Source organism: Oncorhynchus tshawytscha, linkage group LG13 (assembly GCF_018296145.1).
Source record: "Oncorhynchus tshawytscha isolate Ot180627B linkage group LG13, Otsh_v2.0, whole genome shotgun sequence".
In the NCBI taxonomy this organism is placed as follows: Eukaryota; Metazoa; Chordata; class Actinopteri; order Salmoniformes; family Salmonidae; genus Oncorhynchus; species Oncorhynchus tshawytscha.
Window position 1 is genome coordinate 33,471,641 of NC_056441.1, and position 16,821 is coordinate 33,488,461.

General features: G+C 42.6%; 1 protein-coding gene across 1 annotated transcript in view; it reads left to right on the forward strand.

The window, feature by feature from the left end:
• The first annotated feature begins 457 nt into the window (after positions 1 to 457).
• LOC112232390 (phosphatidylinositol 4-kinase beta) overlaps positions 458 to 16,821 on the forward strand; it is a 36,904-nt gene continuing 20,540 nt past the window's right edge. The window contains exons 1-2 of the mRNA XM_024399390.2: positions 458 to 607; positions 7,854 to 9,205. Of these exons, the coding sequence (XP_024255158.2) occupies positions 7,868 to 9,205 (1,338 nt within the window). The 5' untranslated portion in view covers positions 458 to 607; positions 7,854 to 7,867. The remainder of the gene's footprint in view (positions 608 to 7,853; positions 9,206 to 16,821) is intronic.

Genomic DNA, 16,821 nt, shown 5'->3' on the forward strand with positions numbered 1-16,821 from the left:
TCTTCCAGAAACACACCGAGAAGTCAACTCAGTTAGGAAGAATCCAAAGACTCATGATCTACGAGAAAATGGGACATATCAAGTTAATATTCCAATGTAATCTATTTCCAACATTGGTTATTCTGAGCTTCCTCTTTTCAAATCACACAATATAAAGTACAGACCATAAACCATCATTTGGGTATATGTATGGTTGGTTTTGGTAATGAACAGATAGAACGCATCACACTACCTTATCTTGGTGGAAAGGGATGTGTTCATTTATGCCGCGATCACGACAACTGGGAACAAAGGAAAAATTAGCTCCGACTGGAAAAAATAGTTTTAAACGGTCATCCAACTCAGAATTCTGAAGATCACTGACGTCATTATTTGACCTCGTTTTCCAAGTTCCCAGTTGTTTTCAACGCAGCATCAGATTCACTATGGTATAATGCTGGCGTCATCCGTCCTTTTAAATATTTTGAGGCGGATCCGTTGGCTAGAGGTTTCGGATTTGCGCAGCATCAGAATGAGATTTGAGCTGGGGTGCTAGAGTCTTTCCAAATGGAATTACAAATCCAATGGATAGATTGAGACCCTAAAATCAAAAAATATTGTCAAGAGGGTAAGTTGTTTTTTTATATAACTAATTTACCTAATGTTATAGGGTTCAATTGATATGTGTTGCTCCCGGTCCCAGCTGTGGCTAGTCGTTTTAAGGAATGCTTCCTCTTCCAATCGACGCAGTAGCTATCTAACAATACTAGCTACTAGTTAGCGAGAAAATCAGTCAGAAGCTATGCTTTATTTATTGAGTTTAGCAGTAGGAATGTATTTGTCCTTTTTAACGATTGGAGGTTGAAGCCAGTGACGTGAAGAATTCTGTCTAACGCTTGTTGTAGCATTTAGGATCTTCAAGTGTTAGTTTACTAGCTGCTGGGCTAGGCGGCTAGCTAGCCTGGCTCGCGCTGCTAGCTAAGTAGATGGCAAACAATAACTCACGTGACCCAGTTTCTGGTTGTCTATGAAAGCATTAGCTAAAAAAATGTAAAGCACGATTGAGACGGAGTATTAAATACAGCTAGGATGCTAGTCATTCTCAGGTGGGCACTGGGCAGTGTTTTTTTTTTGGGGGTTGCTAACTAAGCGTTTTGACTGTAACGATGGAGTGTTGGCACTCCTTGAAAGCCAATAGGTTCTGGTATACTAGCCATAGTAAATATTAGTTTATTGGTTTCGCCTATTCCTCCATGGCTATAGCCAACTGACTTTAGTTAAAAAGCCATATCGTTGGTGTATGTACTTCAAAAACAACTATGTGCGAAGTAGTTAGGCATGCCGTTTGGGAATTGCTCCTAACCAGCATCATGACTAACCACGGTAGGATTCAAGTGGTGAGGAAAAGTGTGCATGATACCACATAACGTTACTCTAGGGTTACCCACGTTCGAGTCGTTGAGAATGAAACGAGTGGGTTTGCCGGGGGGTTCCCGACGAGATAATGCCAGTTGAGTCACACGACCGATGGTTACCTTTGCGGACTGTTTTGAACTGCACGTGCCTCTTGACACTTTGTACAAGTTGAAACGTCACACCGATGTTTATCATTAACGCTCGAGAATTGACTTGTCGCGTTCAAAACATCTGAACTCGGAAACCTCAAGTTCACTGCAGACATTACTTGTATTAGTCTAATATATGGTGACAATGTAACATTTAGTTCAGGCATTGTAGACCTGCCCATCTGTGTTCAACCTGACACTGAATTTCAAGATCTCTTCCAGAGCGTAAGTATAAGGAAGTGCTGTATATCGGCAAGACCATAGCAAGTCAGTCTTCAGTATGGATATTTACCGTCATTTAAAAGAATAAGCCATCCAGTTCTCTTCCTGTTCAGTTGCTTTTTTCTCTTGAATAAATTCTTACTGGGCTAGACCTACAGTGTATTTGGAAAGTATTCAGACACCTTGACTTTATCTACATTTTGTTACATTACAGCCTTATTCTAAAATGTATTAAATTATCGTCCCCCCTCAGTCCACACACAATACCCCATGGTGACAAAGCAAAAACGGGTTTCAACATTTTTGCAAATTTATATTAAAAAAACATCACATTTACATAAGTATTCAGACCCTTTACTCAGTACTTTGTTGAAGTACCCTTTCCAGTGATTACAGCCTCAAGTCTTCTTGAGTATGACGCTGCCAGCTTGGCACTTCTGTATTTGGGGAGTTTCTCCAATTCTGTACAAATCCTCTCAAGCTCTGTCAGGTTGGATGGAGAGAGTCGCTGCACAGCTATTTTCAGGTCTCTCCAGAGATGTTAGATCGGGTTCAAGTCCGGGCTCTGGCTGAGCCACTCAAGGATATTCAGAGACTTGTCTCGAAGCCACTCCTGCGTTATGGTCGTTGTCCTGTTGGAACGTAAACCTTTGCCTCAGTCTGAGGTGCTGTGAAGCAGGTTTTCCTCAAGGATCTCTCTGTACTTGATGCTTGGTATTCAGGCCAAAGAGTTAAATATTGGTTTCATCAGACCAATGGTCTGAGAGTCCTTTAGGTGCCTTTGGCAAATTCCAAGCGGGCTGTCATGAGGAGTGGCTTCTGTCTGGCCACTCTACCATAAAGGCCTGATTGGTGGAGTGCTGCAGAGATGGTTGTCCTTCTGGAAGGTTCACCCAGCTGACCAAGGCCCTTCTTCCCGATTGCTGTTTGGCTGGGCTGCCAGCTCTAGGAATAGTCTTGTTGGTTCCAAATGTCCATTTAAGAATGGAGGCCACTGTGTTGTTGGGGACCTTTAATGCTGCAGACATTTTTTGGTACCCTTCCCCATATCTGTTCCTCGACACAATCCTGTCTCTGAGCTCTATGGACAATTCCTTCAACCTCATGACTTGGTTTTTGCTCTGACTTGCACTGTCAACTGTGGGACTTTATATAGACAAGTGTGCCTTTCCAAGTCATGTCCAATCAATTGAATTTACTACAGGTGGACTCCAGTCAAGTTTTAGAAACAACTCAAGGATGATCAATGGAAACAGGATGTGCAATTTCTAGTCTCATAGCAAAGGGTCTGTTTTATTTTTAATACATTTGCTAACATTTCTAAACCCGTTTTCACTTTGTCATTGTGGTGTATTGTGTGTAGATTGGTAAGGACAAACAATTGAATCCATTTCAGAATAAGACTAATGTAACAATGTGGGAAAAGTCAAGGGGTCTGAATACTTTTGAATGCACTGTATATGGACAAGCTGCCTTCTGGAGATGTGTGTTGGAGGGTCTTTGTTGATTTGACGACACGACCACACATTCCAACTCTAAAAGAGCATGATGTATCATTGTTTATTCAATGTACGTATTCTAAAAGCTGGGGGATGTTCTTGGTGAAGTCATAATGTGTGAGAGATCGTGATTTGAACCAGTGCCAGATTACTCACTCCCCCGCTATAGCAGAGAAACTTTACCGTCTGTGCTGTGATGGAAAGACTGAAGTGTGCAACTGATCCTGCTCATCATGGAGAGCGAGCGAGACTCCAATCAGTGTTATTCCGCCTGAGTAGCTCATTGTGCCACTATCCCATTAAATAATACATCGGGAGAGGTAGGGCTTTGTGCGCTTGATATTCCACCCCACTGACTGCCCTTCCTGTTGTTTTCACTGTCCAGTAGCCACTCTATAGAAATTAAATAGGGAAACAAATTAAAGATGGAAATGCAGGCTGATATCTCGTCACACCTGCTGAAAATGCCTTCACTTGTGGTAATGACATTTTAGAGTATATACGTACGTATGTTATGTGGACAGTGGAAGGGTCATTTACCAGCAAGTTTTTATATGCTGTTTGTTTAAGGGGTGATAATTCTGTGTACAGCTCTAGATTTCTGATAACCGAGGGTCGGAGTTCAGGAGGCAAGGATGGCAACAGGAGTCCTGTTGCTACATCGCTGGTTGGTCAGTCCAATTAGGTCAGATGTCGTTAGTGTTTGGAGTGAGATATTTTTCACCATTGATCTAATTGGTAACAGTGACATGCAAACATTTTAGGGAACATCCCGCATTTCACTCCAGACTTTACCATCCAACCACAACAATGATAAAGGCCATTCAGGCCGGCACACAGTGATTATTTGTGCACAACCACGTTAAAGGGCCACATTAAATAAGCTTGAAGGCCAGGCTGTACTGCCATGGTCTGTCCTGCAAATATCTCAAGCCCAGTTGGCAGTTGTCATATTTTCCTTAAAAGATATGGAGATGCCAGCACGAATACTCAATTATCAAGTGCACATTTGCCTCAAACCCTTGGTCTGTTAGTTAAGGCAGTGAGAAGGTTATTTATGTCACACAGACTTGATGCCATAAAGGGAGAAGTTGTTGACTCTGTTTGTGTCTGTGCTGTATGACTCGCTCTGTGGAGTAGCAGCTGTGTGGAGGAAGAGAGGTGGCAGGCGCCCACCCCTACAGCCTCAAACCCCACACCTGGAAGCCATCGTCCCACCCCTGCCTGACAGGGGCCTGGAGGAGCCGGCACAGGCTCCATTACGTCAGTCACCTGTGTTTTATTAATCGTGACCGTGTCTCATCTGGGTTGTGTTTTACAGTTGGCTGAGTTTGCAATCATTACAACTACACAGAGCCTTGTCAAAGTGCTAATCATTTTTTTCCAATTGCTGGAAACATTTACTTCCTGAAATTCCACCTAAAGAATTTCTGATGGTGTCAACTGGCGTATCGGTAATGAAATCGGAACATCAAGCACATCCCACAAGAATGAGTCGTGTTCTAGGTTACAGCTTGTAAAGTCGGTTAAACATTTATCTGAATAAATATTAGGTAGGCCTATCATGTCTCTTAGCCATTTAAAATATTTTAAGAGCTTTCCTTGCTATAATAACATTTTGTGGGTACACACTGACCTCCAGTGATATCATATCAGTGCTTTGGGCACGTGTCACCGTTAATTGATACTCTAGGCCTTTATACAAGGGAAAGTCAATCTCCATTGTGTGCTAATCTCAGATCAGCTTCTAAAACAACATTTGTGGAGTTAATTAATTAGTCTTGGCCTAGACTATACCTTTTACTCTAAAGCTTTGGTAATAGGAACAGGCTTAGCGTAATAGCACAATGTGCTTTTGGGGACTGGAATGGGTGTCAGAAGCAGCAGATCAGAATGTTGTATCGTGGTCTGTGTTTTAATGTGTAGGCTAAACACACACCGAGAGGGAAGTAGATTACTTGAGTGTTTTGTTCTCTCAAAGTTGAGGCTGGAATGGCAATGTGTATTCTACAAACTGTTCAGTATCAGTGCCCGATTCTCTGACACAGCAGGGGCGGGACCTCTCCACAACATAATCAGATCTGGTGACAGTCAGAGGATCAGGATGTCTTACAAAGTGAACTGTACCTGAGAGAGAGCAAGGCCACATGCTCAATATTAATAGGTCCACAACCCAATGAAACCTATGAGAGCTACGGCATATGCTCATTTTAATAGGTGTAGGAACCTGAGCCATACGCTGTTTGTATTGGTAAGCCTAGGTCTTCAGTGAATGCCTTTTAAAAAAAACATTTTTTTATAGAGAGCAATACACATATATGTAGTCAGGGCTACATGCTTTTAAGGAGGATTGTTCAGCTGAAAGAGCCAGCTAAGCTACGCAACATGCATTCTAAAAGGGACTCGGGAGGTAGAGGACTCCAAATGCCTTTTGAAAATGGGCTCCATTTTTATTCTAGAAAGTGAAACGTGCTTCAAGTCTACTTGATCAAACCTTTAATCCAACCGAAGATCTACTCCAGAGGTTTGGGTGATTGTGGAAGTGAGAGGTCCACTTTCAGTTGGTGACGTGACCATTTGCGAAACATTAAAGGTACTGATAAAGGCAAACATGCAGGGCTGTATCTTCTGTTTCACTGTTGTTGCTCAAGCCTGTGGTATTCATAGGGGACTATTGCGCACATGTAATTTAAAGCCTTGTCGCTGACTGCATGCTGAAACCTGTTGAATGACACGCATGTGATAGATTCTGATGAAACCAGTTTTAACCATGGCAGTAGCAAATTCAGTTAGAAAACCATGATATATCTGCAACAATCCACTGTAATTTTGAAGACCAAGATGCTTAGTTTATGGCACTTTAAAATAAGGCAAACACATTTGACATTTTCGCCTGAATTGGACGCTTCACCCCAAGTTCTCATTACCGAAATCTGTCTAAAAGGCCTAGTTTTAGCCTGATGGTTTCTTTCTGGAAATATGTTTACTTTGGTCCCTCAAGTGGTTCTCATGCTTTAATATCACCCCCCCCTCATGAATCCCCAAAAAGACTTGCCTATTAGCTAGTTTTTAAAGGCGAAACCTTTAGTTTTAGTAGAGAACTTCAATGAAAAGTGCCAATCTCCCTCTGTTTGCTGAAAATGACCAGCATTTTGTCATGACATTTCTATACATGAATGATGGACACACAATGAATGTGAAATCTTGCGCTATCAAATACTTTTCCAGACCTTTTGAATGGAAATGCTGTCGTGGACACTATCACATCAGTGCAATAAAGCATTAATCTCGTCCCCTTCAAGCAATGAGGGGAATCTGCCTGGTTAAGTAACGCTCTAATCCTTTCGGTCCCGGGGGGAATTGGAAAGGGCCTCAAGCACATCTGTGAGGCTTGTGTCATTGGCTCAGGCTCGTTCTAGGAAATCTTGGGAGTGCAGCTGCGTGGAGTACTGTGTTTGTCACGTCTTTGGACTTGGTTATGGCAGGAGTGTGATCATGGATGTCTGGAGAACCGACCTTGTGACCCAGTAGATCTAATGATTGGAAATGCATGCTTTGTGAATTGATTTTGGTAAAGGTATTGGAATAGATTAAAATGTTTAATACTTGGTCATACTGAACAAAAATATAAACGCAACATGTAAAGCGTTGGTTTCATGAGCTGAAATAAAAGATCCTAATATTTTTCCATACGCAAAAAAAAATGTATTTCTCTCATTTTGTGCACAAATGTGTTTACATCACTGTTAGTGAGCATATCTCCTTTGCCAAGATAATCCATCCACCTGACAGGTGTGGTTTATCAAGAAACTGATTAAATGGCATGATCATTACACAGGTGCACCTTGTGCTGGGAACAAAAGGCAACTAAAATGTGCAGTTGTGTCAACACAATGCCGCAGATATCTCAAGTTGAGGGAGCGTGCAATTGGCATGCTGACTGCAGGAATGTCCACCAGAGATGTTGCCAGATAAAATGTTCATATCTCTACTATAAGCCGCTTCCAATGTTATTTTTAGAGCATTTGGCAGTACGTCCAACCAGCCTCACAACCGCAGACCACATGTAACCATGCCAGCCCAGGACCTCCACATCCGGCTTCTTCACCTGTGGGATCGTCTGAGGGAAGGGGTGGGGGGAGTGCTGAGAAGTTGTTAATAAAGCCCTTTTGTGGTGAGAAAATAATTCTGATTGGCTGGGCCTGGCTCCCCAGTGGGTGGGCCTATGCCCTCCCAGGCCCACTTATGACTGCCCATTTTCAGTCATGTTAAATCCATAGATTAGTGCCTGCTAAATTGTATTTCAATTGATGACTTCCTTTTATATGAATTGTAACAGTAAAATTGTTCTAAATGTTTTTTATATTTTTGTTCAGTACATATTCTAGATGGTAGTTTGCTCTTTTGGTAAATGTTAATTGAGAGATTCAGTTAAATATTTAATAAAATAAAAAAAATGAATATATGACTTCAAGGGTTAGCCTAAAGCATAACTTCAAGAATCAATCTGATGTTATGAATACATACTACTTTTCCCCTGTCTGTACACTGGTCTCATGCTTCACTGACTCATCTCTCCTTCTCCCAGGTTCAACTGCCACCATGGCTGAAATGGAAGTGGCTATCTCTCCTGCCCAGATCGAGACACTTCATCTCAGCCCCTCGCTGTCCTCCACCTCTACATTTTCCTGCCCTTCCTCACCTGGATCCTCTTCTTCCTCATCCTCCTGCTCGGACTGCTCCTCGGACTGCCCCAACCAGCACCAGTCCTCCTCCAGTCCCAGAAGCTCCAGTCCCAGAAGCTCCAGCCCCAGTGGCTGCAGCAGCGGCAGCGATGGCATGCGGGGCTGCAGTCCTCCTTTGGACATCATATCTGAGGACGCTATGGAGCTGGACCTGGTTATCGACCCTGAAGTGGCCCTGAAGGCTTGCCAGGAGGTCCTGCAGAATGTCAAACTTCTGAAGGTTGAGGAACAACCAGAGTTGTTGGAAAAGTGCAGCCCGCAAAGGCGGCTGCCCAATGGAACAGTATACTTGGAGCCTTTCGACACGGGTTCGATTAAAGAGGAGGAAGAACAGCATGATCCTCTCCAACAAATAACGCTACCATGCCCTCTGTCACAACAGCCTTGTGACACAGGTTCCATTAAAGAGGAGGAAGAAAGTGATGCTCTTCGAAATATTCCTTGTGACACCGGTTCGATTAAAGAGGAGGATGAAGAGGAGGAAGAAAAGCGTGATCCTCCCCGACAAATTACTCGCACATGCCCTCAGTCGCAACAACAGAATGGCGACCAGTCCTCCGCAGCAGCCAAGCAGTCCTTGCTTTTACGGTTATTTGAGTCTAAGCTCTTCGATGTCTCCATGGCCATCTCCTACCTGTACAAGTCCAAAGAGCCCGGCGTCCAGGCCTACATTGGCAACCGCCTCTTCAGCTTCTCGGACGACGACGTGGACTTCCACCTACCCCAGCTGCTCAACATGTACGTCCACATGGACGAGGATATGGGCGACGCCATCCGGCCCTACGTGGTGCACCGCTGCCGCCAGAGCATTGCCTTCTCCCTGCAGACGGCATGGCTGCTTGGTGCCTACTCCTCCGACATGCACATCTCTACCCAGCGCCACTCGCGCGGCACCAAGCTGCGCAAGCTAATCCTCTCCGACGAACTAAAGCCCCACTCGGCTTCTAAAGATGTAGATCCAGCTGGTGCTGCAGCCGCCAGCCCTGGGCTGCGGGACGGTGCTCGGATTCACCAGCGGCACGCCGTGGAGCTGTCCCCTGCTCCCGACAGCCAAATCATCCCTGCCGATGCCTACCTCTCGCCTTCCAAGCGGACACACCAGCGGTCCAAGTCGGACGCCACGCATTGCACGAGCCTTGCGACTAGCCTCAAGAGAACAGCCAGCAACCCCAAGGTGGAAAGGGGCTACGATGAGGTGAGTGCCTTAACCTCTCTAGGGTACGTGGGACGCTAACGTCGCTGACCTGACCAACATCCAGTGGAAGTGCAGGGCGCCAAATTCAAACAACACTAATCTCATAATTAAAATTCCTCAAACATACATGTATTATACAACATTTTAAAGAAACTTGTTAATCCTACCAGTGTCCAATTTTAAAAAGGCTTTATGACAAAAGCTTACCATGCGATTTATGTTAGGTCAGTACCTAGTCACAAAAAAACACAGCCATTTTTTCCAGCCAAAGAGAGGAGTCACAAAAAGCAGAAATAGAGAGGAAATAAATCACTAACCTTTGATCTTCATCAGATGTCACTCATATGACTCCATGTTACACAGTACATGTATGTTTTGTTCGATAAAGTTCATATTTATATCCAAAAATCTCTGTTTACATTGGCACGTTATATTTTGCCTATAAAACATAAAAAGTGCAGAGCCACGTCAATTTACAGAAATACTCATCATAAATGTTGATGAAAATACAACTTATGCATGGAATTAAAGATATACTTCTCCTTAATGCAACCGCTGTGCCAGATTTCAAAAAAGCTTGACGGAAAAAGCACACCATGGAATAATCTGAGTACAGCGCTCAGACCAAAACAAGCAATACAGATACCCGCCATGTTATGGAGTCAACAAAAGTCAGAAATAGCATTATAAATATTCACTTACCTTTGATCTTCATCAGAATGCACTCCCAGGAATCCCAGTTCCACAATAAATGTTAGTTTTGTTCGGTAAAGTCCATAATTTATGTCCAAATACATCCGTTTTGTTTGCGCATTTAGTACAGTAATACAAATACGCAGGCAATAGGTCCAGACAAAGTCAAAATAGTTATATTAAAGTTCGTCAAAACATGTCATACCATCTTTAGGATTTTTTAAATCATAAATCTTCAATAATGTTTCAACCGGAGAATTTCTTTGTCTTTAGAAATGAAAGGGAACGGCGCTAACTCTCACGGGCGTGAGCCTGACTGAGCACATGGCATTCTGGCAGACCCATGACTCAATCAGCTCTCATTCTCTCCCACTTCACAGTAGAAGCCTGAAACAAGGTTCTAAAGACTGTTGACATCTAGTGGAAGCCTTAGGATGTGCAATATGACCCCACAGACACTTTATTGGATAGGCTAAGACTTGAAAACCTACAAACCTCAGATTTCCCACTTCTGGGTTGGATTTTTTTTCTCAGGTTTTTGCCTGCCAAATGAGTTCTGTTATACTCACAGACATCATTCAAACAGTTTTAGAAACTTCAGTGTTTTCTATCCAAATCAACTAATAATATGCATATCCTAGCATCTGGGCCTGAGTAGCAGGCAGTTCACTCTGGGCACGCGTTTCACCCGGACGTGGAAATACTGCCCCCCCCACCCCAAAGAAGTTAACATCTTTTGTCATACAAAAAGAGGGGCGAGTGTTATCTGAGTTGTAGAGTATAGAAGATGTTCTTTTTAATCATGTCTTCAATAGGCCTGTTGCATACATGTTCTCTTTGTTAATAGTCACTGTAGATGATCGAGCAGAGTAAACCCTGTTTGGATTTTAGTTGAGGAATCTGAGCCCCTACTCTGATTACCAAGTTTTTCTCTATCTGTGTGTCAGGAGTAAATGTGTGTCTTACATAACACTGGGATTCAGCAAGTTACATTTTTTCAACTACACTGGATCGTGGCAGGTCAGCAAGACTTTTCTTCGCAGGTGCAGTGAATGCTTGCGACTTACGGCATTGTCTCACAATAATATTACTTGTGGAAAAACTGTTCTGTCAAAATGGAACATTCTTTGGGAGCACATGATTACATATTTAGGATCTTCAGGAGCATTATTCCAGCTCTTTCTATAGACTGAGGCTAGTCTGGCTAGACCAACTAATAAAGAAGGGGGTGGGGTTAGGTAGCATCTGTCCTACATCTCCAGAGTTCCCTCCCTATTGTTTTGGATGTGCAGTCTACTCCCTCTTCTTTTTGGCTGGACTTCTCAGCCAGATTGCTCTGCAGCTGGTGTCAGAGGTCGGAGTGAGTTTGAGTCCCTCTCGACTGGAGCGCTTGTTGTAAAAATGGGTCACTTTCTATTGTTACTGATATTCAATTGTTTACCAGATGCTATTGTGAGTATGGTTTTGTGTTGAGGCAGGATTTGTTAGTGTTGACCAGGGATATGGGCCTTGTGGTAAACCACATGAAAGCCATGCCTCTTGGTTGGAAGAGACACTTTCAAACAGTGTGGTTTCCTTGTGAGTGCACAGGGAAAGAATGTCAGGGATAGTGTTTATCTGCTTCCCCTTTCTGGCCTTTCTGTCTTGCTGACTGTCTGAACTTAAATCTGGCTTGCAGCCTTCTTCCATCTCATCAGGGGATCTGTTATTTTATGAGAAAGACAGAACAATGTCCTGAACCAGAGCAGAGAGATGGTCACATTCCCTCTCGTTTTATATATTTTACTCTCATCTCACTTCCACCCCTACTTTTAAATGTTTTTTTTATATACTTTTTAGGCAAGTGGACTCTCCCAGACATCTTGTTGTGTTATGTCTTCTCCCTACTTCCAATGTTCCCTCTTTTACCTCTAGTCTCTCTCGCTCTGCTGCCTTTTTTTCATTCTGTTTTTTTTGTTCCTGTTTTTGTCATCCTTTTTTTCATATCCCCTAACCCGCCCTCTCTCGGCTAATATCCTCTCCTTCTTTCACTGTCCCTCACTCTGTTTTCCTCCTCTCCCTTCGCCAGTTGTTGTGCCTGCATCAAACCTCCCCGTTGGGATTTTGGGTGCTTAGTGATCCATGTCGGTGCTCTGTGAAGACTCCTGTAGGGCAGGTGGCGCCCAATAACGATCCACAGAATACAACCAACACCACAAAGGAGTTCAAGGGCACATCACTCTATTGACTCTGGTCTTTAGGATGTATGAGCAAAGATGGGCAGAAACTGCATCTCCAATAGAAATCCCTGTCGTGCTGAACTGTGCTTGTGCAGGCCGTGCTTGTCAAAGGCACTCCTTCGATATAACGTTTTTGATTCAAATAAAAACGTGTCAGTCTCCCTTTCACAAGGTTATAGTAATGACAGTTTCTGCTACTTAAGACATTGTCTCAACTATGTTTTGCATTTGAGAAAATTAATAATTAAGGATACATTTTTTTTAAACTTCTCCCATTGACTTGCCAAACCCCGGTCTGCTTCGCAATCGTTCCCGGAAGTCTCACAATGTTGCGCCTCTGGGTTTAGAAACTGATCACGAGATGTAATGCAAGCAGTCCATTTTGCTTTGATGATAAATACTGTACTGATAGTCCTTATTGATAAGGCTTCACTCGCCATCTTGTTAGTCCTGAGCTGTGTTCAAATACTCATGCTAACCGCACTATTTGTGACAAAATGAGTATGTAATATGCTTATTGGTCATAGTATGGATATAGTTAGTATGCCAAAAGTTCCCGGATATGGCGTACTACAATTGCGAAAATTCGAAGTATACAAGCAGTGGCCCATAATGTAATTCTCCAGGAAATAGGCATGGCTTTACAACAATTTCAGATTAGAAGAAAATGGCGTAAAATATACAGTGAAAGTACGACGAGAGCGGATACATTGGCTGCTTTTAAGAAAATGTTGAGCAATGTAATAAGATAATGACTTTTCAAATAAGTTGCGTTACATGTTATGTTGGCTGACAATTTGTTAGCTACGCTATCCTTACAAACCACATATTACAGTAGCTGAAAGGATACCTTTTGTTTATAGGATGCTAAAATGAACTAATAATATGTAGTGTGGTGTGTGTGTGTGTGTGTGTGTGTGTGTGTGTATACTAATTGAGTATGTAGTATACAGTATGTTTGTATGGGTATTCAAACACAGCTCTGGTTATAGGCCTAATTGAATAACTAGGTTTTTCTCTTTTCTCTTTTTACTTGGCCTCTGGCTGGATTGCATCAGTGAGGGGGAAAAAACATCAGGACACAAAGCACAGTGAGGAGGAAGATGAATGCTGTGAAATACACTGAGCGTACAAAACATTATGAACCTGTTCTTTCCATGACAAACTGACCAGGGGAACCCAGTTGAAAGCTACGATTCCCTTATTGATGTCACTCGGTAAATCCACTTCAATCAGTGTAGATGAAGGGTAGGAGACGGGTTAAAGAAGGATTTTTAATCCCTGAGACAATTGAGACAGGGATTATGTGTGCCATTGAGGGTGAATGGGCAAGACCAGATTTAAGTGCCTTTGAACGGGGTATGGTAGTAGGTGCCAGGCACACCGGTTTGTGTCAAGAACTGCAACACTGCTGGGTTTTTCCACACTCAACAGTTTCCAATGTGTATCAGGAATGGTCCACCACCCAAAGGACATCCAGCTAACTTGACAACTCTGGGAAGCATTGGCGTCAACTTGGACCAGCATCCCTTTTCGACACCTTGTAGAGTCCATGCCCTGAAGAATTCAAATCAAATGTATTTATAAAGCCCTTTTTTACATCAGTCGATGTCACAAAGTGCTGTCCAGAAACCCAGCATAAAACTCCAAACGGCAAGCATTGCAGATGAATTGAGGCTGTTCTGAAGACAAATTGGGGGTGGAACGCAATATTAGGAAGGTGTTCTTAATGTTTTGTACACTCAGGGTATGTCCCCCATTTTGAGCCGTGCTTTAATGTGAGTGGGACGCCTCCGCAGTGCAGTTTGGGTGGGTGTTGCATAAAGGTGCTTTTGTTTAAAGTCTGGGTTTAGCTGTGTGTCCAGTAGGCCCCCTCCGCCTCACTACTTCCCTCTTCCTGCCCCCCGTGTAGTCTTGGCAACAAAGCTGCTGGGCTGGGGCACTGTGGTGGATTAGGATGACTCCTTTTTTTATTTTTTATTCAGAGTGGTATTAAATGTAAAATATATTAGAAGTTTAACTATAGATGCAACTGTCGCTTTACACAAATGATTGTAGTTTATATATACAAGTACCAGTAAAAAGTTTGGACACCTACTCATTCCAGGTTCTTTATTTTTACTCTTTACTACATAGAAGAATGGATAATAATAGTGAAGACATCAAAATTATGAAATTGCACACATGGACTCATGTAGTACTCAAAATAGATTTTATATTTGAGATTCTTTAAAGGAGCCACTCTTTGCCTTGACAGTTTTGTACACTTTTAGCATTCTCTCAACCAGCTTCATGAGGTAGTCACCTGGAATGAGTTTAAATTAACAGGCATTCTGCAGCGATATGCCATCCCATCTGGTTTGCGCTTAGTGGGACTATTTGTTTTTCAACAGGACAATGACTCAACACACCTCCAGGCTGTGTAATGGCTATTTGACCAAGGAGAGTGATGGAGGGCTGCAACAGATGGCCTGGCCTCCACAATTCTTTAAAAAAATAAAATAATAATCACCCAACCTCAACCCAATTGAGATGACTTGGACTGCAGAGTGAAGGAAAAGCAGCCAACAACTGCTCAGTATATGCGGGAACTCTTTCAAGACTGTTGGAAAAGCATTCCAGGTGAAGCTGTTTGAGAGAATGCCAAGAGTGTGCAAAGCTGTCATCAAGGCAAAGGGTGGCTACTTTGAAGAGTATAAAATAGATTTTGATAAGTTTAACACCTTTTTGGTTAATACATTATTCCATATGTTATTTCATAGTGTTGATGTCTTCACTGTTATTCTATAATGTAGAAAATAATACAAATGAATGAGTAGGTGTGTCCTAACTTTTGACTGGTACTGTAGATGCAGTGCATTCGGAAAGTTTTCAGACCCCTTGACTTTTTCCATGTTTTGTTACGTTACATCCTTTATTCTAAAATTGATTAATTAAATGTTTTTCCTCATCAATCTACACACAATACCCCACAATGACAGAGCGAATACAGATTTTTAGAAATATTAGCAAATGTGTATATACAAAAAAAATTAAAATACATTTACTCTGACAGAGCTACAGAGTTCCTCTGTGGAGATGGTTTTTCTTCTGGAAGGTTCTGCCATCTCTGCAGCGCTCCACCAATCAGGCCTTTATGGTAGAGTGGACAGATGGAAACCACTTCTCAGTAAAGGCACATGACAGCCCACTTGGAGTTTGCCAAAAGGCACCTGAAGACTCGCAGACCATGAGAAACAAGATTCTCTGGTCTGATGAAACCAAGATTGAACTCTTTGGCCTGAATGCCAAGCGTCTGGAGGAAACCTGGCACCATCCCTACGGTGAACCATGGTCGCAATATCATGCTGTAGGGATGTTTCAGTGGCAGGGACTGGGCGACTAGACGGGCTCGAGGGGAAAGCTGAACTGAGCAAAGTACAGAGAGACCCTTGATGAAAACCTCCTCCAGAGCACTCAGGACCTGACTAGGGTGACGGTTCACCTTCCAACAGGATAACGACCCTAAGCACACAGCCAAGACAACGCAGGAGTGGCTTTGGGACAAGTCTCTGAATGTTCTTGAGTGACCCAGCCAGAGTCCGGAATTGAACTTGATCGAACATTTCTGGAGAGACCTGAAAATAGCTGTGCAGTGACACTCCCCATCTAACCTGACAGAGCTTGAGAGGATCTGCAGAGACAAATGGGAGAAACTCCCCAAATACAGGTGTGCCAAGCTTGTAGCGTCTTACCCAAGAAGACTCTAGGCTGTAATCCCTGCCAAAGGTGCTTCAACAAAGTACCGCGTAAAGAGTCTGAATACTTATGTAAATGTGATATTTCAGTAATTTTTACAAAATAAATGTGCAAACATTTGTACAAACCTGTTTTTGCTTTGCCATCATTGGGGAAATAAACGATTTAATCAATTTTAAAATAAGGCTGTAATGTAACAAAATGGGAGGGGGGGGCGTCAAGGAGTCTGAATACTTTCCGAATGCGCTGTGTGTGTACAAGTTTGGACACCACCTCATTCAAGGGTTTTTCTTTATTTTACTATTTTTCTACAATGTAGAATAATAGTGAAGACAAACTATGATATAACACATGGAATCATATAGTAACCAAAAAATTGTTAAACATATCAAAATATATTTGAGTTTCTTCAAAGTAGCTACCAATTGCACACTTCCTCAAAACCTCCCCTTTTATTGTCCCCAGCACAGGTATGCCACACCTGTCAGGTGAATGGATTATCTTGGCAAAGGAGAAATGCTCACAGGGATGTGAACACGTTTGCACATTTTAGGGTATCTTTTTGTGTGTATGAAACATTTCTGGGATCTTTTATTTCAGGTCATGAAATATGGCACCAACACTTTACGTGTTGCTTTTATTTTTGTTCAGTGTAGTTGGATTGGTTGCATTAAAAATAGACATTTTGGTGGCAGACATGCTTCAACATTGATTTGTTTGACTGCTGTAAAATCAGTTGTACATTTTTAGACTGACTTCCTTGTAAGATAAACTAGTACAGAGAAGCTATGTGTTGTCACCAGGTTAGCTCTGCCTTGCGCAATGGTATTCTAACACGTGGCCATATGTTCAACAATCACCTGGACTACAGGTGCAAAGGACGTCTGCTCTACTGCTGACGTCCATGCATATAGATAATGCATTTCTGCCGCACCTTGTGTTCTGCAGGTAACCAAGCCTCCCTGT